Genomic DNA, 22,623 nt, shown 5'->3' with positions numbered 1-22,623 from the left:
TACTGAAAAGGAGGAAAGGAATCCACATACACCCAGGAACATGCTTTACACACTGTTTATTCTTGTCTTTTTACAAAAGTAGAAAAATAACATTTTGACAACATTACTCACATTTCACAGTAAAAGTTTAGTAACAAGTTAACAATAAGGGGTTCTGGGTTTGGTGGAGATGCTCCATAAATAAATAAATAAATAAATAAATAATGACAGTAATAATAGATAAATACTAGATAAATAATGACTCAGAAATAAATAGGGTGGCTGAAGGCAGTCTGGGAGTCGTGGGACAGGGGCTGGAGGCTCAGACACACAGTGCTCCTCGGGCCACACATCGCAGGTCTGAGATGACGAGGTGGATGAGGTTGAAGGTGACAGAAGCTTCCAGGCAGCCCTGGGACTCCTGGAGGAGGCGGAGATGGGGTCAGATGTGTGTCTGGGGTCCCGCAGTGGCCCCCAGCCCAGGTCCCTCCTGTTCACTCACCTTGTGAGGAGCCTCCTGCAGCCTCTGCAGCCAGCACTGGAGGCGGCCCTGGGTCCGGGGGCTCCCTGTGGGCTGAGGGGGCACCTGGGGGCCGAGCAGAGAGAGTGAGTGGGGGCCCGCACATGGGTGGGGGCAGGGAGGGAGAGCCCAGGGCACCCCAGACTCACACAGGCCTGGATCTTGGAGTGGATGTGGTGCAGTGTGTGGAGAGGCCGGTCCAGGACAGACTCCAGGGAGGGCTCAGTCATGGCCCCCAGCACCTGCAGGGTCAGGGCCAGCTCGGCCTCCAGGGCCACGGGGCGCTCCCACACCTGAGGGGACAGCAGAGAGATGCCTGAGGGGAGTCCAGGGGAGGCACAGGGAGAGGGGACAGCAGGGACAGCAAGAGAGGGGAGATCTCTGGGGACCATGTGACCAGGCAGGACAGGTCCTGAGAGGTGAGGGGACCCCTGGGGCCAGGGGAGGGCAGGAGGGGCTGGGGCCCCCAGCTCACCTGCAGCTGCCTCAGGTCCCGGGTCCTGGGGAACAGGCGGGTGTTGCAGTTCTGGGCTTTCTGCAGGACTGTGTCCTCCTGGAGAGAGCCGGGTCAGCCCCGCAGGGTCAGAGACACCCCTCAGGGAAAGGGGTGCCCATAGGAGGGGGCGCTTCCTTGCACCCAGACACAGGGCCTTGAGGGGTCTGGGACAGTGACACTCACCAAGGCATCCTTGGCCCTCCTGAAGGCCTGCAGCTCCTGTGGGGACAGAGACTGGAACTGGGCCAGCTGGCAGCCCTTGGGGTCTGTGAGGGTCTTGGGGGGCTGGGGGGCAGCAAGTGTCCCGGTTCCTGTCAGCAGTGCGGTCCCCAGCATCAGCGTCACCAAGGTGCTCACATCTGTAGTGAGGACAGAGGGGACAGGTCAGCGGGGTTTGGGGGTGCAGAGGGAGGGTCCCGCAGGATGGGGGCCTCACCGGACTTCATCCCGGACACCCCTTTCTGCATCAGGAGGCTCTTGTGTCGGTGCTCGGGGCTCTCTGGGCTCTGGGCTCTCTTGGCTTCTGCCTGTCACTTCTCTGCTTGGGGCTCCACGTGGCTCCCTTTTCTCTGCACCGGAGTCTTGTCCGAGAGCTTCTGGCCTGAGCTTTCTGCTCCCCATGTTTTAACTGGGTTCTGGGGATACTCCAGTGATGAAAGAAAAGTGAAAAGCGCCCTGGGCAGGTGAGTCCCTGCAGGACTGGGCGGGGCCAGGCAGGAGCAGTTATGGGAAAATGAAAGTACCTCAGCTGCAGTGAAAAGGAGACTTGGGGCTCTCAGGACTGGGGGCCTGGGGTCTGGGCTCATAGGCAATTCCTATATCGGTGGATACATCCCGCTCTTGGTCAGAAAGAAAATATCCACACAGTTCTGCATTTATAGAAGAGGCAGTTGGAGCAATAGTGAAGAGGAATGAGGTCGGGTGGGGGATGCTTACTGCATCACAGGTGGCCTAAGTTCTGTCACCACAGTCACACAGTCCCTGAAACCTCTTCAGAAACAGAGGTAGAAAGGAGCACTCAGCACTGCTGATATAACAAACACAACAAACAAATAAATAAATAAATAAATAAAAAGAACAACCACACTCCCCCTAAAAGAAATCTGGCTAACATTAAGCAAAAGATTAGAGTAGGGGTGAAGACACATGCCTTGCAGCCCTGAAGACCCAGCCCTGACTCGATCAACAGCACCACATGGTCCCCCTGCACCCCTGACATCAGCAGTTGTGGCCTGAATTCTCAATAACCGTGGGGGTGACAGGAGAATCCCCAGCACTCATAGCTTAACCAGCCCTGTGAGTTCACTAAGCCTGTGGGGGTGCTGGGATGACTTGTGTGCATTCGGTGGTCAAGAGTCACCTCTCATCCTGCCCAGGCCTCCCCAGCAGTGAGACAGAGATGGGGGACCAATGCGCTTTCCCCTGGAGATCTCTCCGGCCCGCGGAGAGACAACAGTGGAAAGCGCTCCTAATTGGGTTGGTTCTGTGAGCGGTTCCGACCTGAAATAAAACTAGTGAGGATAATAAATAGGGGGCCCAAGATGACACATGCCGATCAAGGGCAACTTTATTAACTGCCACGCTGGTTTTATACTTTTCTTAGCAAGGGGTTGGTACATAAGTTGTCAATCATCAGGGAAGTGTCTTCTCAGACCAAATAAGGAAAGGTTCGGGGTGTATTAGGTGGGCTTACAACATTCTTCAAGAGTAGATTGAGAAATAGTGGGGAGGGGAAGGCAAGGGTCTATCTGGCAGGAGCATCTGGCAGGAGGAATGCACAAGGTAGAGGAAGGTATTCTACTTAATGGGGGGCTTAATGGCGTCTCTTAGTTAACTGCCCTGGGCTACTTTTACCTCTTGAGTTTGGCTATTTCCTTTGTCACAAGGGCACCTGTGCCTCAGGTCAAGCAAAGCTGGTAATGGAATTTTCTGGTTTGTCCAGGGTAAAGGTTTCGGGGTCCTCTTTTGTTCAGGGTCCTGAGCAGTCCCCAACATCTCCCCCCTTTTTCTATTATAATAATGAGCGAGTGGGTGGAGTGCCTGTCTTAGGTTACTTGGTGGGCTCCCAGTTCTGGACATGGCAGTGACCAAAAAAGGTTAGAAAAAAATGTGTGCACGACTCTAGGTGGTGCCATGTTTGCACCCAGATACTGGCACCAAGCTATCCCCGTCTTAGGCATTTCCACAGCCGGGAACAGAGTGAGCGGGGGCGGTATGCCAGGTACTCAGGTGCTCGAACTCCGCAAAGCTCAGGGGCTGAAGTGTGGGCTTTTCCAAGTTATCCAGCCCTTCGGGGTCGTGTTGGGAGAGCTGCTGAGAGTGGACCTGTACTGAACGTTTGGTTGCCTCATCAACCTGGTTCTTAATGAAATTTATGAGTCGGCGGAATGCCCATGGGCCAAAGGAAACTAGCAGTAAGAACCCGATGAAGGGTCCAAGGAGGCTAGGCAACAGGGTCGAGAGCCAGGGTGAGGTGGAGAACCAATTTTTATACCAAGATTCCTCCTGGTCTCTCAATCTTTTACTTTCCTCTAAGTTTTCTTCCACTCGTCTAATGCTATCCTTAACTAGCCCAAGCTTATCTTTAAAGAAACAGCATTCCTCCTAAAGAGCGGCACACACTCCCCCCTCTCTCAAAAAGGCCAGGTCAGGGCTGTGTCTGTTAAGGTGGATGACCTCAGCCAGAGAGCCAACAGTGTCAGTTAGGTAGTTAAGGCCCTGTTTAAGTTCGCGGACATCAGCCTCCACAGCAAGGGACAGTTGGTGGAGGGTTTTCTGAGAGGAGACAAGGGAGTAGATGCCCATACCGGCGCCTGGAGCACCCAGACCGAGGAGGAGGGCAAAGGTGATGGCAGTAACAGGCTCACGGCGGTGGCGCAGGAGAGAGGAAGAAGAGGAGAAGACCAGGGCATTGGCAGGGCGAACCGTGAGGCGTGGCAAAAGCAGAACCAAAATGCAATAATCTCTATGTGCCAGGAAGGCAGATGTAACAATGTGAGGAGTCAGGCCAGAGGAACAGGCGAAGTAGGTATCAGCGGGGGCCACGACGTAGGAAGGATAGAGGGTGGCATTAACGTGGAGGGAGGAATTGGATATAACAAGAGTCTGATTGCAAACGGGTACTAAATCATAGGGGGGGAGCATATTGGGCCCCAAAAGGCAAAGTCCAGATCCCACCACTTGTCCCAAAGTCAATCGGTGCGTGGGCCCCACTTCCCAGCGGAGTTCATTGGCGTCAGAGACGTTCAATGGAGAGCCGAGGACAGCAATGCCTTCGTAGAATGGCGGTTGAGAGGAGTAGCAGATCCAGCATTGGTCATAGGCGGGGTCGGTGATGGCGGCAGCAGAGGCGTTGACCATATCCAGGATGGGCTGAGAAGAGGGTGCTGGACCCGCAGGCAGAGTAGGACGGAAGAAGGATGTGGGTGGCGGGGTCCCGGAGGGCGCCGGTGGGTAGCGACGGGGGGTAGGGGGGCGATGATGGTGAAGGGTGTTGTTGGGGCCCATGGAAATAGGGCGTGAGGAGAGGGTAGTTTTTAGAAGGTGAAGGGAGAAGGTGAAGCCTTTATCGTAGCCGAGGTGATACAGGCGAAGAGCCCAGGGCAAAGTATTGGACCAGGGATGCCGTTTGCCAGCAGAAGTGAATTGGATGGTGAGGAAATTACACGCACGGTCACAATCAACAGAGGGCGTGTGAGGTGCTCGTTGGATCGTGATAAAGTCCCAGGGAGAGGAAGGTTTCCTATAGGTGTCGCCCGTGGTCTCGCAGCCCCAGGTGGCACAAAAAAAATCAGGGCGATCGCCACAAGTGTGGGCAAGAGAGGGGTTATGTTGTAGCCTATGGCGGTGGCCAGGGCAAACGTAGATGGGGTCAGAAAGAAGTTTCTGGCGGTGGCGGCGGGCGGAGCAGCCAGAAATGACGCTATGGCCAGGGACGGCTTTGGGTGCGTGGCCGCCAGCGTAATCAGGGAGAGACCAGGAACTGCTGGGCATTGGGAGGGCGCAGAGGTCAACCCAGAGCTCGGGCCAGGGTGTAGTGGGAGACAATGTGGAAGTGGAGTTGACAACATCGCCCGCTTCATGAAGGACTTGCCAAGTAAAATTAAAAATCTGGGAGGAAACAGGGGAGGTACCCAAAGAAAAGGAGGGGGGCTAAAAATCAGAAGGAGATGGGGAAAGGGGAGATAAGGGGACAGGGGAGGTGGAAGCATGAGCCCCGTCATGGTGGACAGGAGAGTCGGGCGTCACGGCGTCCTGGACAGGGTCAGCGAGGTTGCGAACCGCAGCAGTCAGCTCGGCAGGACCTTGTGGGTTGTGGAGTCTGAGTCAGTACCAGGAGGATGAAGTTTACTCCAGATGAAGCCATAGCAGGACCAGGAGTACATTAGTAGGTGTTATCTGTTAAAATATAAGCATAGACTTCTCCTCCAGCAAGGAGGTTTCCCACTATTTCTTTTTTGTGTGTTCTAATGCAAATATAAGAATCAATTGTTTCCCAAGCCCTTTCTCATTCACAAAGTTGCAAGAACCAGATACTTGGAAGAGTCAAAAAACTGGATTAGCCAGTCTTATCTGTTGGGCAAAAGTGTGATTAGAATTCACTGTTGAGAAGGGTCTGCATTTTCCAGTCTGACTGGGGCAGAGCTGGGAATGCTGGGGGGGGGGGGGATCCAGGGAAATCTTTAAAAACCCTCGAACTGACATCTGAGATTAACTCCTTATAACCCTGAGCTAAGTAGCTTAAATTTTTTTTTGTTGTTGTTATCTCAAATCAAATAAAACACTGGTAGGACAAGTTTTGCAACCAATTTTAGAACTCCAAAAAACTCATGTTTTAACTAAATCATTACTCCCCGAACCTGTTTTTATTACAATTATTTCAGCTCACATTCTAATGCAGATGTATATGTACATTGACACAACAGCATAAGACCTTTAAACCATCAATTTTCATGAAACATGAGTAAATCTTCTTTGGCTTAAGTTCAACAGTTTTTGTACCTTAGTTCAAATCATGAGCTTTCTAACTTTATCAATTCCACAATACAAGCATGCTGTCAAACACAGAAAGAGCCCTTCGGGTGTACATACATATATATATATATATTTTTTTTTTTTTAACCAAACTTTGATAATAGCATAGGGAAAAAAATTTTGACTATCAAATGTCTATGGAAACACAAGTAACTTTGTTTATTTTGAGGGTTTCTGTACCTCTGTTGTTTGAAAAACAGCTAAATTCCTCATTAAAATTGGCGGAGGCTTATAAGATAAACCTTGCACTCTGAATTCTCAATTCACTTTTAGATTTCTGGCTCTAGTTCTGTAGCTGTTTCTAGATAGTACAGATACTGGAATTCAAAAGAATTTCAATTGGTAATAACTATTAATGTTCTTCCAATAAAAAATTTAGACTAGGGGCTGGAGTGATAGCACAGCGGGTAGGGCGTTTGCCTTGCACGCGGCCAACCCGGGTTCGAATCCCAGCATCCCATATGGTCCCCTGAGCACCGCCAGGGGTAATTCCTGAGTGCAGAGCCAGGAGTAACCCCTGTGCATCGCCAGGTGTGACCTAAAAAGCAAAAAAAAAAAAAAAAAATTTAGACTAAAAATTTCAATTTCGTTGTAGGCGCCACATTCTAATTAGAAATCTTTGTTTAAACCTGGTCTAACAGGTTCCAAAATCACATAGATCCTTTAAATTGCTGAACTGCATATCACCCTGATCTCTCGAGATGATCCTGTTTTCCCCAGGCCTAATTTTTTTACCACTGATTTTCATTCTGGCTCCAGCACTCAAGTGTTCCACATAGAGAGACAGACAGACAGACAAACAGACAGACAATAAGTTCACTAAAAACACCACACGTACATGTGCACACATCTGCAGTTGATCTATCGATCTGACTCTTCAGAAATGGCAGGGAAAAAACTGATAGACTGAGAAAAGAAGGAACAAGTCCCCAGGGCAAAGTTAAGCCCTGTCGGCCAATTGGGAACATTGCTCCCCGTTTCTCTGCTTGACCAGCCAGTTTCCTTGCTTGTGAAAAATGGGTCAAGAAAGCGCTTTTGTTGATATAAGCCGGCAAAACAATCCATGACAAAGTTGTTGAAACCTAAGTTGTCAGATGTTACAATTTTAAGATCAAGACTACTTCTGAGGCGGATAGACCACCTTAATGACACACTTTTTCATTCCTGATATTAATAAACACTCAACCACATGATCTTGCATTTTCCTGACTTCTCTGCTGATAATAATAAGCATAACTAAGAGAAATATAATGAGACAAATATACACACACACTAAAGGCACACGCACAAATCACACTCCTGCACTCATTCGGACCGGTCCTCTTTCATTCCGGTGCGCACCCCACGCACCACATTCACACAGAAATTCTTTTTTTTTTTTTTAATAATTTATTTATTTTTAATTAGAGAATCACCGTGAGGGTACAGTTACAGATTTATACACTTTTGTGCTTATACTTCCCTCATACAAAGTTCGGGAACCCATTCCTTCACCAGTGCCCATTCTCCACCACCCGTAAACCCAGCGTCCCTCCCACCCTCCCCAATCCCATCTTCCCCCCAACCCACCCTGCCACTGTGGCAGGGCATTCCCTTCTGTTCTCTCTCTCTAATTAGCTGTTGTGGTTTGCAATAAAGGTGTTGAGTGGCCGCTGTGCTCAGTCTCTAGCCCTCATTCAGCCCGCAACTCCCTTCCCCCACATGGCCTTCGACTACAATGTAGTTGGTGATCGCTTCTCTGAGTTGCCCTTTCCCCGGAACGTGAGGCCAGCCTCGAAGCCATGGGGTCAACCTCCTGGTACTTATTTCTACAGTTCTTGGGTATTAGTCTCCCACTCTGATATTCTATATACCATAGATGAGTGCAGTCTTTCTATGTCTGTCTCTCTCTTTCTGACTCATTTCACTCAGCATGAAACTTTTCATGCCCATCCACTTAACTACAAAATTCTTGACTTCCTTTTTTCTAACAGCTGCATAGTATTCCATTGTATAGATGTACCAAAGTTTCCTCAACCAGTCATCCGTTTTGGGGCATTCGGGTTTTTTCCAGATTCTGGCTATTGTAAACAGTGCTGCGATGAAAATACATGTGCAGATGTTGTTTCGATTGTACTTTTTTGCCTCTCTGGGATATATTCCCAGCAGTGGTATTGCTGGGTCAAATGGGAATTCAATATCTAATTTTTTGAGAATCGTCCAAATTGTTTTCCAGAAGGGCTGAACCAGTCGGCATTCCCACCAGCAGTGAAGAAGGGTCCCTTTCTCCCCACATCCTCTCCAACAGCGGTTGCTTTTGTTCTTTTGGATGTCACACAGAAATTCTTAAACCTGCCCTACGGGCGTCCACATTACCTTTGGTCTTGTCCCTCTGACAATGGGGTTGCTCCAATGTACATCGGGCTCTTTCTAATTAGAAACTAGCAAACTAGAGGCAAAGCAGGGGTGATCATCAGGATGCAAGGGAATTGAGAAAAAGCAGTCTTTTAAATCGAGTACTGTCTTACACATTTCTGAAGGAATGGCTGCTGGGGACTGCAGTCCAGGTTGAAGTACCCCAAAAAATGATCATGGTATTATTTACTGCTCATAGATCCCGTAGCAGTCACCAACTGCCAATTTTTTTTTTTTTTTGGTGTGTTCCAGGGAGAGGGGGTGGCAATATAAAAGCTATCTGTATAAAGATTAAAGGGTTGAGGGGTCGAGGCAAATAATTTGGACACGGCAGCAAGTTCAAAACCAAGGAAAAGCTGGGGAGGGTGCATCTGTATTATCCTAGGAAATGCGGAAACCCCTGTGTTGCAGCGTCTGAGTCAGACGCTGCGCAGCCGAGTGAAGCAGGTCAGCGGCTGCACCGGCCAAGAGGATGTTGTCCATGTAACAAACAAAGTAAAAGGAGGGATAAAAGAGCGCAAAAAGGGTAAATTATGGAAACAACGTATTTTTGGCAAAGGGTAGGGCTATAGGACATGCCTTGGGGCAGGACTTTCCAATGGAAGCGAGGGCTGGGGCCCAGCACAGTTTGTGATAGGGAGAGAAAAGGCAAACCGTTTGCAATCCTCTGGGTGGAGGGGAATGGAGAAAAGGCAATTCTTAAGAATAAGGACAATCTTAGAGCCGCCGTGGGGAATAGCCGATGGGTAAGGGAGGCCAGGCTGGGTGGCGTCTATGGGGATCATAGTTTTATTTATTTCCCGGAGGTCATGGAGGAGCCTCCAGCTACCGGATTTCCTTTTTTAATCACAAAAATGGGGGTGGGGTGCCGGGCTGTTCCTGTACTAACGACTTGGCGGCCTGTAATTTTTCAATGGGAAGGGGGCCCTAGGTGTCAATTAGTAAAAAGCCCATTTGTGAGAGAATATCCCTGCCCCAGAGAGTGACAGGGAGCCCAGGCAGAACATAAGGGCATACAGTCCTGGATTTGCCCTCCTCGGTGCGCCAATCAAGTGGGGACAAACTTAACATAGGGTTTTGGGATTGGCCTGTACCCTGAAGGTGAGTCAGCGAGGGGGTGAGGGGCCACTCCTTTGGCCAGTCTTTTTTGGCAATGATCGTTACATCTGCACCAGTGTCAATCAGACCCGAAAGCACCTTCCCGTTGATTTCTAAAGTCATCATGCCCTTGTCCGGGGGCAGGGATTTGGGTTTCAGAGGGGAAGGATTAGAAGCAACAGTAGGAAGGTCCAAGAAGGATTGGGCGTGAGAGGCGGCACGGGAACAGCCCCTGGAGACCATCTCTAAGCGCTCTTGGGCCGTGCTAATAATCTGGGCTGAACGGGGGTTGTTGTGGGCACTAGTGATAATGGATTTGAGGAGTGACCAGTATTGGAGCATAAATCTTTTGTCAGCCTCCGACCCTTTAGAAGCAAAAAAGGAAGTGAGCTCGGAGCCTACCCGCTCCCAAGAAACACAATTGATAGTGGGACAAGTAACAACAAACCAGGGACAAATCTTGTGAACAAAAAGGAGGAACTTTAAAATAACCCTATTCCTAACCTCGAGATGTCTATCATGCAATTCTTCTGAATGCCTTTAATAAATCCAGCCTCCTGGCTAACACGGGACCCCATCTTTAAGAGGGGTGAATGGGACGGCGGTGGAAAGGTACCTTATTAGACTAACCCAGCTCTGCGTCGCCCTAGAGGGAGTACCTGACGTCTTACGAGTGGCTCCGGACTCGTCGCTCTGCCGTCCGATCGGTGACCTTTCTCACGAATCCACGCTGGGCGCCAGTTGCGCTTTCCCCTGGAGATCTCTCCGGCCCGCGGAGAGACAACAGTGGAAAGCGCTCCTAATTGGGTGGGTTCTGTGAGCGGTTCCGACCTGAAATAAAACTAGTGAGGATAATAAATAGGGGGCCCAAGATGACACATGCCGATCAAGGGCAACTTTATTAACTGCCACGCTGGTTTTATACTTTTCTTAGCAGGGGGTTGGTACATAAGTTGTCAATCATCAGGGAAGTGTCTTCTCAGACCAAATAAGGAAAGGTTCGGGGTGTATTAGGTGGGCTTACAACATTCTTCAAGAGTAGATTGAGAAATAGTGGGGAGGGGAAGGCAAGGGTCTATCTGGCAGGAGCATCTGGCAGGAGGAATGCACAAGGTAGAGGAAGGTATTCTACTTAATGGGGGGCTTAATGGCATCTCTTAGTTAACTGCCCTGGGCTACTTTTACCTCTTGAGTTTGGCTATTTCCTTTATCACAAGGGCACCTGTGCCTCAGGTCAAGCAAAGCTGGTAATGGAATTTTCTGGTTTGTCCAGGGTAAAGGTTTCGGGGTCCTCTTTTGTTCAGGGTCCTGAGCAGTCCCCAACAGACCAAAGCCTGAGGGTGCTAGCATACTTAGAGAGCATCTGAAGGGATCCAAGGTATAGGCCTGCATGTCTGTGATTTACAGAGGTAAAACATTCCAACAGAGGCAATTCTCTGGGGGACATAAACTCAGGAGATGCTCCGTCTCCCAAGATATCTATATTGCTTTTCTCTATCCCTCTGGTCATATGTATCAAACAATAGAGTAAAAAATTAGTCAAAACAATTAATTCTACTTCTTCCCAACACTTGCCATCATTTGGATAAACACAGTAAGAGATAAAGATCCCAAAACTTAGTTCTCTGGGCTCTGAGAACAAGAAAGTCATTAACCATAAATCCCACCAGACTAAGTCCTCAGGTCAGTTCAGCTTGTCCTTCCCCATGGGGGTCCTGTCTCTAAAGTCAACAGCTTGCATCAGGACCATGCATTTATGCTTTCTAGACTGTCCCATTTTGGTGCCAGGGTAGCTTTTTCCACTCGCCCTGGGTCAGGCGAGTCCCATGGTTGGACCTCCCTTTTGGGGTGTTAGGAACTACAGCAACCAGAGCCTGAGTCAAGTAATAATGACAGAGCCCAGGAGTAGATATATTTGAGAGTCAATCAACTCCCAAATATTAGGAACATAGCATTAAGGCCTTTCTGTATTTAAGCAAGGAATATTCATATTTCATAGTAAAATATGAAAAGGCTATAGGGGAAATAGAAAAGCAGGTAATTCACTCCAAAACCCAGAATTACCAGAAAGTTTTGGCTTATAAGTAACCAGTATTGACTTGGGAAACTGTGATAACAAGGTGAAAAATACAAAGAAAAGGTTAAAGATGAATTCAGGGGACTAGAGTTGGTCACCAGAGCACTGTAAGCTTTGCTGAGAGGAGGAAAAGGGCAATTCACTGATGACACCTAAAACACTTAGGGTTAATATCCAACACAGCCCCACATCTTCAGGCCCTGTAACAAGACAGCAGACTTGATAGACTGAGTCTCACTGGGAATAACTCCAGAGTCCTAAGCACTGCTTTGGGGACCCTGGACATACCAGAGAGATGATACAGAGGGCAGCGCTTTACCCTTGCATGGGGTTGACCAGGTTTCTCTTCCCAGAACCTCATATGATCCCCAGAGCCCTCACAGGGTGATCCCTCAGCACAGAACGAGAGATATGCCCTGAGCACCACTGTGTGTGCCCTCCCCCCAAAAAAATCTCTGTGGAAGAAGAGTGAATGTCCCTCCTGACAGCAGCGGATATAACTGAGGTGAATAGATTAACCACTGGGAAATTGTTCTGGATTGCAGGGAGAATGTTCTGGATTATTGGGGCAGTGAAATGAAAAAAAAGATAAGACATCTTGATGAAAATATCCTCAACAAAAACAAGCAAATCGAATCTAATCATCATACACCATGACCAAAAAGGCTTCATCCCAGCATGCAAGGATGGTTGAATATATGCAAGTCAATCAATGTAATGCACCAAATCAATACAAGAAAATTCAAAATACTGGTCATAGGAGAAGATAAGGAGAAGCATTTGACAAGACCCAGCACCCTTCCTGATAAAATCTCTCAATAAAATGGAAATGGAGGGGCTGGAGCAATAGCACAGTGGGTAGGGCATTTGCCTTGCATCCGGCCGACCCGGGTTCAATTCCCAGCATCCCATATGGTCCCCTGAGCACCGCCAGGAGTAGTTCCTGAGTGCATGAGCCAGGAGTAACCCCTGTGCAATGCCCGTTGTGACCCAAAAAGCAAAAGCAAAAAAAAAGAAATGGCGGAAATTCTCTCTTTCTCTCATTCTACCCTCCCCCCCTTTGATTTTTGGGTCAGACCCAGCTATGTTCTGAGCTGACTTCTGGCTCTGTGTCACAGTCACTCCTGGCAGTGTCCTGGGGACCATAATAGATTATGTGGATAACCCAGGTCAGTCACATGCAAGGCAAGCAGACTGCCCACCAGACTAGCTCCCCAGCCATGAAGGAACTTTTCTCAACCAAGTTGAAGCCACTCGCCACAAGCCCACAGTGACTACTCGACTCACTAGTAAAACCCTAAAAGCCTTTCCTCTGAGAGCAGGCACAGAAGGGCTGCCCTTCCCCACCACTCTCACCCTACTCCACTCCCACAGTGGAATACTGGAAATCCTCACCATAGCAATGCCACAGAAAGACAAGTTCATGGTGTCCAGAGAGGAAAGGAAGTCAGGCTTTTTCTATGTGTGAACTACAGGGCACTACACACTCTCTCTTTTTTTTATTTTTTAAATTGAGTTTCCTCGAGGTATAGTTTCAGACTTACAAACTTTTGTGCTTATGTTTCAGGCATACAATGATTGAGTACCCATCCCTTCACCAGTGCCCATTCTCCACCACCAATGTTCCCAGTATCTCTCCCAACACCCCCATCACCATCCCCTCCACTCCCCCTCGCCTCTGTGGCAGGCACAATCCCTTTTACTCTCTCTCTCCTTCAGGGTATTGTGGTTTGCAATGCAGGGATTACGTGGCCATCATGTTTTGTCTATAGTCTACTTTCAGCACGCATCTCCCATCCCAAACTGGCCCTCCCAGCACCCTTTACGTGGTGTTCCCTTCTCTATCTAAGCTACCTTTTTCTCCAGCATGTGAGTCCGGCTTCAAGCTGTGGGGCCATCCTCCTGGTCCTTATCTCTACTATCCTTGGGTGTTAGTCTCCCATTCTGTTACTTTCTTTTCCTTCCTTCCTTCCTTCCTTCCTTCCTTCCTTCCTTCCTTCCTTCCTTCCTTCCTTCCTTCCTTCCTTCCTTCCTTCCTTCCTTCCTTCCTTCCTTCCTTCCTTCCTTTCCTTCTTTCCTTCCTTCCTTCCTTCCTTCCTTTCCTTCTTTCTTTCCTTCCTTCCTTCCTTCCTTCCTTCCTTCCTTCCTTCCTTCCTTCCTTCCTTCCTTCCTTCCTTCCTTCCTTCCTTCCTTCCTTCCTTCCTTCCTTCCTTCCTTCTTTCTTTCTTTCTTTCTTTCTTTCTTTCTTTCTTTCTTTCTTTCTTTCTTTCTTTCTCTTTTTGGGACACACAGATATTAATCCTTTATAAGATGAGCAGTGGGGCTAACATTTTCTCCCAGTCTCTGGAGTGTCTTTTTCCCTCCCACTTTATTTAAAGATGTGATTTCAAAGTTGGTCATGATGATTTGTTACAGTTTTTCATATTTGTATGGTGCCTTGTCTTTTCCTCCTCCTTTCCTTTGAGGTGCATAACGTTTTTTGTTCAATGAAGTTCTATTAACTTCTCTTTGTTTTTGTTTCTTGGGCCTGAGAATTGCGTCATTAAAGATGCCTCTAACCCATTGTCCTAGAGATCCGCCTCTGTTTCCCAGTGTACCTCATGGATTCTGGTCTGATATTGAACTCTTTATCCATTTGACTAGTCTTTTCTGTGTGGTGTCAGAAAGGGGACCAGGCCCTGGGGCCTCCCTCCCCGCCCACACCACACTGAGGGTTATGGCTGGAAGGAAAGGAGTCAGAGGCTGGAGAGTGCAGGTGTGAAGCACAATAGGCAGCCGACCGCAAAGCCATCCCAGGCACCCAAAATTTCTCCTAGCAGCACCAGGAGTGACCCTGAGTCAGGGATCAGGGGAAGCCTTGAGCACCCACAGCTCAAACACCGAAAAGGAGGAAAGGAATCCACATACACCCAGGAACATGCTTTACACACTGTTTATTCTTGTCTTTTTACAAAAGTAGAAAAATAACATTTTGACAACATTACTCACATTTCACAGTAAGAGTTTAGTAACAAGTTAACAATAAAGGGTTAATAAAGGGTTCTGGGTTTGGTGGAGATGCTCCATAAATAAATAAATAAATACATACATAACGACAATAATAATAGATAAATACTAGATAAATAATGTCTAAGAAACAAATAGGGCAGCTGCTGGCAATCAGGGAGTCATGGGAGAATGGCGTGGAGGCTCAGACACACAGTGCTCCTCGGGCCACACATCGCAGGTCCGAGATGACGAGGCGGATGAGGTTGAAGGTGACAGAAGCTTCCAGGCAGCCCTGGGACTCCTGTGGGAGGTGGAGGCAGGGTCAGAGGTGTGTGTCTGGGTCCCAGCGGTGGCCCCCAGCCCAGGTCCCTCCTGTTCGCTCACCTTGTGAGGAGCCTCCTGGAGTCTCTGCAGCCAGCGCTGGAGGCGGCCCCGGGCCCGGGGGCTCCCTGTGGGCTGAGGGGGCACCTGGGGAAGGAAAAGAGAGAGTGAGTGGGGGCCCCACACGGGTAGGGGGCAGGGAGGGAGAGCCCAGGGCACCCCAGACTCACACAGGCCTGGACCTTGGAGTGGATGTGGTGCAGTGTGTGGAGAGGCCGGTCCAGGACAGACTCCAGGGAGGGCTCAGTCACGGCCCTCAGCACCTGCAGGGTCAGGGCCAGCTCGGCCTCCAGGGCCACTGGGCGCTCCCACACCTGAGGGGACAGCAGAGAGATGCCTGAGGGGAGTCCAGGGGAGGCACAGGGAGAGGGGCCAGCAGGGACAGCAAGAGAGGGGAGATCTCTGGGGACCATGTGACCAGGCAAGACAGGCCCTGAGAGATGAGGGGACCCCTGGGGCCAGGAGAGGGCAGGAGGGGGCTGGGGCCCCCAGCTCACCTGCAGCTGCCTCAGGTCACGGTTCCCGGGGAACAGGTGGGACTTGCAGTTCCTGGCCTTCTGCAGGACTGTGTCCTCCTGGAGAGAGCCGGGTCAGCCCCTCAGGGTCAGGGACACCCCTCGGGGAACAGGGTGCCCAGGGGAGGGGCGCTTCCCTCCACCCAGAGGCAGGCCTGTGAGGGGTCTGGGACAGTGACACTCACCAAGGCATCCTTGGCCCTCCTGAAGGCCTGCAGCTCCTGTGGGAACAGAGACTGGAACTGGGCCAGCTGGCAGCCCTTGGGGTCCGTGAGGGTCTTGGGGGGCTGGGGGGCAGCAAGTGTCCCGGTTCCTGTCAGCAGCGCGGTCCCCAGCATCAGCGTCACCAAGGTGCTCACATCTGTAGTGAGGACAGAGGGGACAGGTCAGTGGGGTTTGGGGGTGCAGAGGGAGGGTCTCGCAGGATGGGGGCCTCACCGGGCTTTATCCTCGACACCCCTTTCTGCATCAGGAGGCTCTTGTGTCGGTGCTCGGGGCTCGCTGGGCTCTGGGATCTCTTGGCTTCTGCCTGTCACTTCTCTGCTTGGGGCTTCTCGGGGCTCCCTGCTCTCTGCACCTGAGTCTCGTCCGAGAGCTTCTGGCCTGAGCTTTCTGCTCCCCATGTTTTAACTGGGTTCTGGGGAGACTCCAGTGATGAAGGAAAAGTGAAAAGCGCCCTGGGACAGGTGAGTTCCTGCAGGACTGGGCGGGGCCAGGCAGGAGCAGTTATGGGAAAATGAAAGTACCTCAGCTGCAGTGAAAAGGAGACTTGGGGCTCTCAGGACTGGGGGCCTGGGGTCTGGGCTCATAGGCAATTCCTATACCGGTGGATATATCCCGCTCTTGGTCAGAAAGAAAATATCCACACAGTTCTGCATTTATAGAAGAGGCAGTTGGAGCAATAGTGAAGAGGAATGAGGTCGGGTGGGGGATGCTTACTGCATCACAGGTGGCCTAAGTTCTGTCACCACAGTCACACAGTCCCTGAAACCTCTTCAGAAACAGAGGTAGAAAGGAGCACTCAGCACTGCTGATATAACAAACACAACAAATAAATAAATAAATAAATAAAAAGAACAATCACACTCCCCCTAAAAGAAATCTGGCTAACATTAAGCAAAAGATTAGAGTAGGGGTGAAGACACATGCCTTGCAGCCCTGAAGACCCAGCCCTGACTCGATCAACAGCACCACATGGTCCCCCTGCACCCCTGACATCAGCAGTTGTGGCCTGAATTCTCAATAACCGTGGGGGTGACAGGAGAATCCCCAGCACTCATAGCTTAACCAGCCCTGTGAGTTCACTAAGCCTATGGGGGTGCTGGGATGACTTGTGTGCATTCGGTGGTCAAGAGTCACCTCTCATCCTGCCCAGGCCTCCCCAGCAGTGAGACAGAGATGGGGGACCAAAGCCTGAGGGTGCTAGCATACTTAGAGAACATCTGAAGGGATCCAAGGTATAGGCCTGCATGTCTGTGATTTACAGAGGTAAAACATTCCAACAGAGGCAATTCTCTGGGGGACATAAACTCAGGAGATGCTCCATCTCCCAAGATATCTATATTGCTTTTCTCTATCCCTCTGGTCATATGTATCAAACAATAGAGTCAAAAAATTAGTCAAAACAATTAATTCTACTTCTTCCCAACACTTGCCATCATTTGGATAAACACAGTAAGAGATAAAGATCCCAAAACTTAGTTCTCTGGGCTCTGAGAACAAGAAAGTCATTAACCATAAATCCCACCAAACTAAGTCCTCAGGTCAGTTCAGCTTGTCCTTCCCCATGGGGGTCCTGTCTCTAAAGTCAAAAGCTTGCATCAGGACCATGCATTTATGCTTTCTAACTGTCCTATTTTGGTGCCAGGGTAGCTTTTTCCACTCGCCCTGGGTCAGGCGAGTCCCATGGTTGGACCTCCCTTTTGGGGTGTTAGGAACTACAGCAACCAAAGCCTGAGTCAAGTAATAATGACAGAGCCCAGGAGTAGATATATTTGAGAGTCAATCAACTCCCAAATATTAGGAACATAGCATTAAGGCCTTTCTGTATTTAAGCAAGGAATATTCATATTTCATAGTAAAATATGAAAAGGCTATAGGGGAAATAGAAAAGCAGGTAATTCACTCCAAAACCCAGAATTACCAGAAAGTTTTGGCTTATAAGTAACCAGTATTGACTTGGGAAACTGTGATAACAAGGTGAAAAATACAAAGAAAAGGTTAAAGATGAATTCAGGGGACTAGAGTTGGTCACCAGAGCACTGTAAGCTTTGCTGAGAGGAGGAAAAGGGCAATTCACTGATGACACCTAAAACACTTAGGGTTAATATCCAACACAGCCCCACATCTTCAGGCCCTGTAACAAGACAGCAGACTTGATAGACTGAGTCTCACTGGGAATAACTCCAGAGTCCTAAGCACTGCTTTGGGGACCCTGGACATACCAGAGAGATGATACAGAGGGCAGCGCTTTACCCTTGCATGGGGTTGACCAGGTTTCTCTTCCCAGAACCTCATATGATCCCCAGAGCCCTCACAGGGTGATCCCTCAGCACAGAACGAGAGATATGCCCTGAGCACCACTGTGTGTGCCCTCCCCCCAAAAAAATCTCTGTGGAAGAAGAGTGAATGTCCCTCCTGACAGCAGCGGATATAACTGAGGTGAATAGATTAACCACTGGGAAATTGTTCTGGATTGCAGGGAGAATGTTCTGGATTATTGGGGCAGTGAAATGAAAAAAAAGATAAGACATCTTGATGAAAATATCCTCAACAAAAACAAGCAAATCGAATCTAATCATCATACACCATGACCAAAAAGGCTTCATCCCAGCATGCAAGGATGGTTGAATATATGCAAGTCAATCAATGTAATGCACCAAATCAATACAAGAAAATTCAAAATACTGGTCATAGGAGAAGATAAGGAGAAGCATTTGACAAGACCCAGCACCCTTCCTGATAAAATCTCTCAATAAAATGGAAATGGAGGGGCTGGAGCAATAGCACAGTGGGTAGGGCATTTGCCTTGCATCCGGCCGACCCGGGTTCAATTCCCAGCATCCCATATGGTCCCCTGAGCACCGCCAGGAGTAGTTCCTGAGTGCATGAGCCAGGAGTAACCCCTGTGCAATGCCCGTTGTGACCCAAAAAACAAAAGCAAAAAAAAAGAAATGGAGGAAATTCTCTCTTTCTCTCATTCTACCCTCCCCCCCCTTTGATTTTTGGGTCAGACCCAGCTATGTTCTGAGCTGACTTCTGGCTCTGTGTCACAGTCACTCCTGGCAGTGTCCTGGGGACCATAATAGATTATGTGGATAACCCAGGTCAGTCACATGCAAGGCAAGCAGACTGCCCACCAGACTAGCTCCCCAGCCATGAAGGAACTTTTCTCAACCAAGTTGAAGCCACTCGCCACAAGCCCACAGTGACTACTCGACTCACTAGTAAAACCCTAAAAGCCTTTCCTCTGAGAGCAGGCACAGAAGGGCTGCCCTTCCCCACCACTCTCACCCTACTCCACTCCCACAGTGGAATACTGGAAATCCTCACCATAGCAATGCCACAGAAAGACAAGTTCATGGTGTCCAGAGAGGAAAGGAAGTCAGGCTTTTTCTATGTGTGAACTACAGGGCACTACACACTCTCTCTCTTTTTTTTTTTTAAATTGAGTTTCCTCGAGGTATAGTTTCAGACTTACAAACTTTTGTGCTTATGTTTCAGGCATACAATGATTGAGTACCCATCCCTTCACCAGTGCCCATTCTCCACCACCAATGTTCCCAGTATCTCTCCCAACACCCCCATCACCATCCCCTCCACTCCCCCTCACCTCTGTGGCAGGCACAATCCCTTTTACTCTCTCTCTCCTTCAGGGTATTGTGGTTTGCAATGCAGGGATTACGTGGCCATCATGTTTTGTCTATAGTCTACTTTCAGCACGCATCTCCCATCCCGAACTGGCCCTCCCAGCACCCTTTACGTGGTGTTCCCTTCTCTATCTAAGCTACCTTTTTCTCCAGCATGTGAGTCCGGCTTCAAGCTGTGGGGCCATCCTCCTGGTCCTTATCTCTACTATCCTTGGGTGTTAGTCTCCCATTCTGTTACTTTCTTTTCCTTCCTTCCTTCCTTCCTTCCTTCCTTCCTTCCTTCCTTCCTTCCTTCCTTCCTTCCTTCCTTCCTTCCTTCCTTCCTTCCTTCCTTTCCTTCCTTCCTTCCTTCCTTCCTTCCTTCCTTCCTTCCTTCCTTCCTTCCTTCCTTCCTTCCTTCCTTCCTTCCTTCCTTCCTTCCTTCCTTCCTTCCTTCCTTCCTTCCTTCCTTCCTTCCTTCCTTCCCTTCCTTCCTTCCTTCCTTCCTTCCTTCCTTCCTTCCTTCCTTCCTTCCTTCCTTCCTTCTTTCTTTCTTTCTTTCTTTCTTTCTTTCTTTCTTTCTTTCTTTCTTTCTTTCTTTCTTTCTTTCTTTCTTTCTTTCTTTCTTTCTCTTTTTGGGACACACAGATATTAATCCTTTATAAGATGAGCAGTGGGGCTAACATTTTCTCCCAGTCTCTGGAGTGTCTTTTTTCCTCCCACTTTATTTAAAGATGTGATTTCAAAGTTGGTCATGATGATTTGTTACAGTTTTTCATATTTGTATGGTGCCTTGTCTTTTCCTCCTCCTTTCCTTTGAGGTGCATAACGTTTTTTGTTCAATGAAGTTCTATTAACTTCTCTTTGTTTTTGTTTCTTGGGCCTGAGAATTGCGTCATTAAAGATGCCTCTAACCCATTGTCCTGGAGATCCGCCTCTGTTTCCCAGTGTACCTCATGGATTCAGGTCTGATGTTGAACTCTTTATCCATTTGACTAGGCTTTTCTGTGTGGTGTCAGAAAGGGGACCAGGCCCTGGGGCCTCCCTCCCCGCCCACACCACACTGAGGGTTATGGCTGGAAGGAAAGGAGTCAGAGGCTGGAGAGTGCAGGTGTGAAGCACAATAGGCAGCCGACCGCAAAGCCATCCCAGGCACCCAAAATTTCTCCTAGCAGCACCAGGAGTGACCCTGAGTCAGGGATCAGGGGAAGCCTTGAGCACCCACAGCTCAAACACCGAAAAGGAGGAAAGGAATCCACATACACCCAGGAACATGCTTTACACACTGTTTATTCTTGTCTTTTTACAAAAGTAGAAAAATAACATTTTGACAACATTACTCACGTTTCACAGTAAGAGTTTAGTAACAAGTTAACAATAAGGGTTTCTGGGTTTGGTGGAGATGCTCCATAAATAAATAAATAAATAAATACATAACGACAATAATAATAGATAAATACTAGATAAATAATGTCTAAGAAACAAATAGGGCAGCTGCTGGCAATCGGGGAGTCATGGGAGAATGGCGTGGAGGCTCAGACACACAGTGCTCCTCGGGCCACACATCGCAGGTCCGAGATGACGAGGCGGATGAGGTTGAAGGTGACAGAAGCTTCCAGGCAGCCCTGGGACTCCTGTGGGAGGTGGAGGCAGGGTCAGAGGTGTGTGTCTGGGTCCCAGCGGTGGCCCCCAGCCCAGGTCCCTCCTGTTCGCTCACCTTGTGAGGAGCCTCCTGGAGTCTCTGCAGCCAGCGCTGGAGGCGGCCCCGGGCCCGGGGGCTCCCTGTGGGCTGAGGGGGCACCTGGGGAAGGAAAAGAGAGAGTGAGTGGGGGCCCCACACGGGTAGGGGGCAGGGAGGGAGAGCCCAGGGCACCCCAGACTCACACAGGCCTGGACCTTGGAGTGGATGTGGTGCAGTGTGTGGAGAGGCCGGTCCAGGACAGACTCCAGGGAGGGCTCAGTCATGGCCCCCAGCACCTGCAGGGTCAGGGCCAGCTCGGCCTCCAGGGCCACGGGGCGCTCCCACACCTGAGGGGACAGCAGAGAGATGCCTGAGGGGAGCCCAGGGGAGGCACAGGGAGAGGGGCCAGCAGGGACAGCAAGAGAGGGGAGATCTCTGGGGACCATGTGACCAGGCAGGACAGGCCCTGAGAGATGAGAGGACCCTTGGGGCCAGGGGAGGGCAGGAGGGTCTGGGGCCCCCAGCTCACCTGCAGCTGCCTCAGGTCACGGTTCCCGGGGAACAGGTGGGACTTGCAGTTCCTGGCCTTCTGCAGGACTGTGTCCTCCTGGAGAGAGCCGGGTCAGCCCCGCAGGGTCAGGGACACCCCTCGGGAAACGGGGTGCCCAGGGGAGGGGCGCTTCCCTCCACCCAGAGGCAGGCCCTGAGGGGTCTGGGACAGTGACACTCACCAAGGCATCCTTGGCCCTCCTGAAGGCCTGCAGCTCCTGTGGGGACAGAGACTGGAACTGGGCCAGCTGGCAGCCCTTGGGGTCTGTGAGGGTCTTGGGGGCCTGGGGGGCAGCAAGTGTCCCGGTTCCTGTCAGCAGCGCGGTCCCCAGCATCAGCGTCACCAAGGTGCTCACATCTGTAGTGAGGACAGAGGGGACAGGTCAGCGGGGTTTGGGGGTGCAGAGGGAGGGTCCCTCAGGATGGGGGCCTCACCGGGCTTCATCCTGGACACCCCTTTCTGCATCAGGAGGCTCTTGTGTCGGTGCTCGGGGCTCTCTGGGCTCTGGGCTCTCTTGGCTTCTGCCTGTCACTTCTCTGCTTGGGGCTCCTCGGGGCTCCCTGCTCTCTGCACCTGAGCCTCTTCTGAGAGTTTCTGGTCTGAGCTTTCTGCTCCCCATGTTTTAACTGGGTTCTGGGGAGACTCCAGTGATGAAGGAAAAGTGAAAAGCGCCCTGGGCAGGTGAGTCCCTGCAGGACTGTCCAGCTGGGGATTCCTGGGCGGGGCCAGGCAGGAGCAGCTGAAGGGAAAGTGGAAGCACCTCAGCTGCAGTGAGAGGAGACGGAGAGCCCTCAGGACTGGGGGCCAGGGTCTTCAGGGCTTTGGGTGCTTCACAGGTAACCGCTCTGGAAAGACACACACTGGCCTTGGCCCCTACATGGGGCAGCAAGAAAAGGTGTCCCTACGGGTGTGGCCTGGCTGCAGGAATCTGGGGAGAAGCTCGAGGGGCCCTGGGTCAGAGCGGGGAGCCTGGGCCAGGCCATGTACAGTGGCTGAAGCTCCCTGCAGTGTTGCCCACCTGGGAGATCTGGGGTCGGTGCACAGTGCCTCAAATCACCCCTG

The 22,623-nt window shown here is 50.2% G+C and overlaps 3 protein-coding genes across 3 annotated transcripts; all 3 read right to left on the bottom strand.

Annotated features, from left to right (window-relative positions):
- Window positions 1–301: 301 nt before the first annotated feature.
- On the bottom strand, window positions 302–4,355 carry LOC101553813 (interferon lambda-3-like). Its single transcript, XM_055146431.1, has 6 exons — window positions 4,173–4,355; window positions 1,179–1,280; window positions 975–1,052; window positions 649–792; window positions 482–565; window positions 302–400 (listed from the first exon to the last, which is right to left on the bottom strand). Exons 1-6 carry the CDS (start codon window positions 4,353–4,355, stop codon window positions 302–304), a joined length of 690 nt encoding a protein of 229 aa, XP_055002406.1.
- A 10,433-nt stretch (window positions 4,356–14,788) lies between these two features.
- Window positions 14,789–15,951, bottom strand: LOC129406845 (interferon lambda-3-like). Its single transcript, XM_055146430.1, has 6 exons — window positions 15,921–15,951; window positions 15,668–15,843; window positions 15,465–15,542; window positions 15,138–15,281; window positions 14,971–15,054; window positions 14,789–14,887 (listed from the first exon to the last, which is right to left on the bottom strand). The coding sequence occupies exons 1-6, from the start codon at window positions 15,949–15,951 to the stop codon at window positions 14,789–14,791; spliced, it is 612 nt and encodes a 203-aa protein (XP_055002405.1).
- A 4,877-nt stretch (window positions 15,952–20,828) lies between these two features.
- Window positions 20,829–22,005, bottom strand: LOC101558405 (interferon lambda-3-like). The gene is made up of 6 exons (XM_055146429.1): window positions 21,996–22,005; window positions 21,743–21,918; window positions 21,541–21,618; window positions 21,215–21,358; window positions 21,048–21,131; window positions 20,829–20,964 (listed from the first exon to the last, which is right to left on the bottom strand). Exons 1-6 carry the CDS (start codon window positions 22,003–22,005, stop codon window positions 20,866–20,868), a joined length of 591 nt encoding a protein of 196 aa, XP_055002404.1. The 3' UTR covers window positions 20,829–20,865.
- Window positions 22,006–22,623: the final 618 nt, after the last annotated feature.

Source organism: Sorex araneus, chromosome 8, assembly GCF_027595985.1.
Source record: "Sorex araneus isolate mSorAra2 chromosome 8, mSorAra2.pri, whole genome shotgun sequence".
NCBI lineage: Eukaryota > Metazoa > Chordata > Mammalia > Eulipotyphla > Soricidae > Sorex > Sorex araneus.
This window is presented reverse-complemented; position numbering and strand designations above follow the sequence as displayed.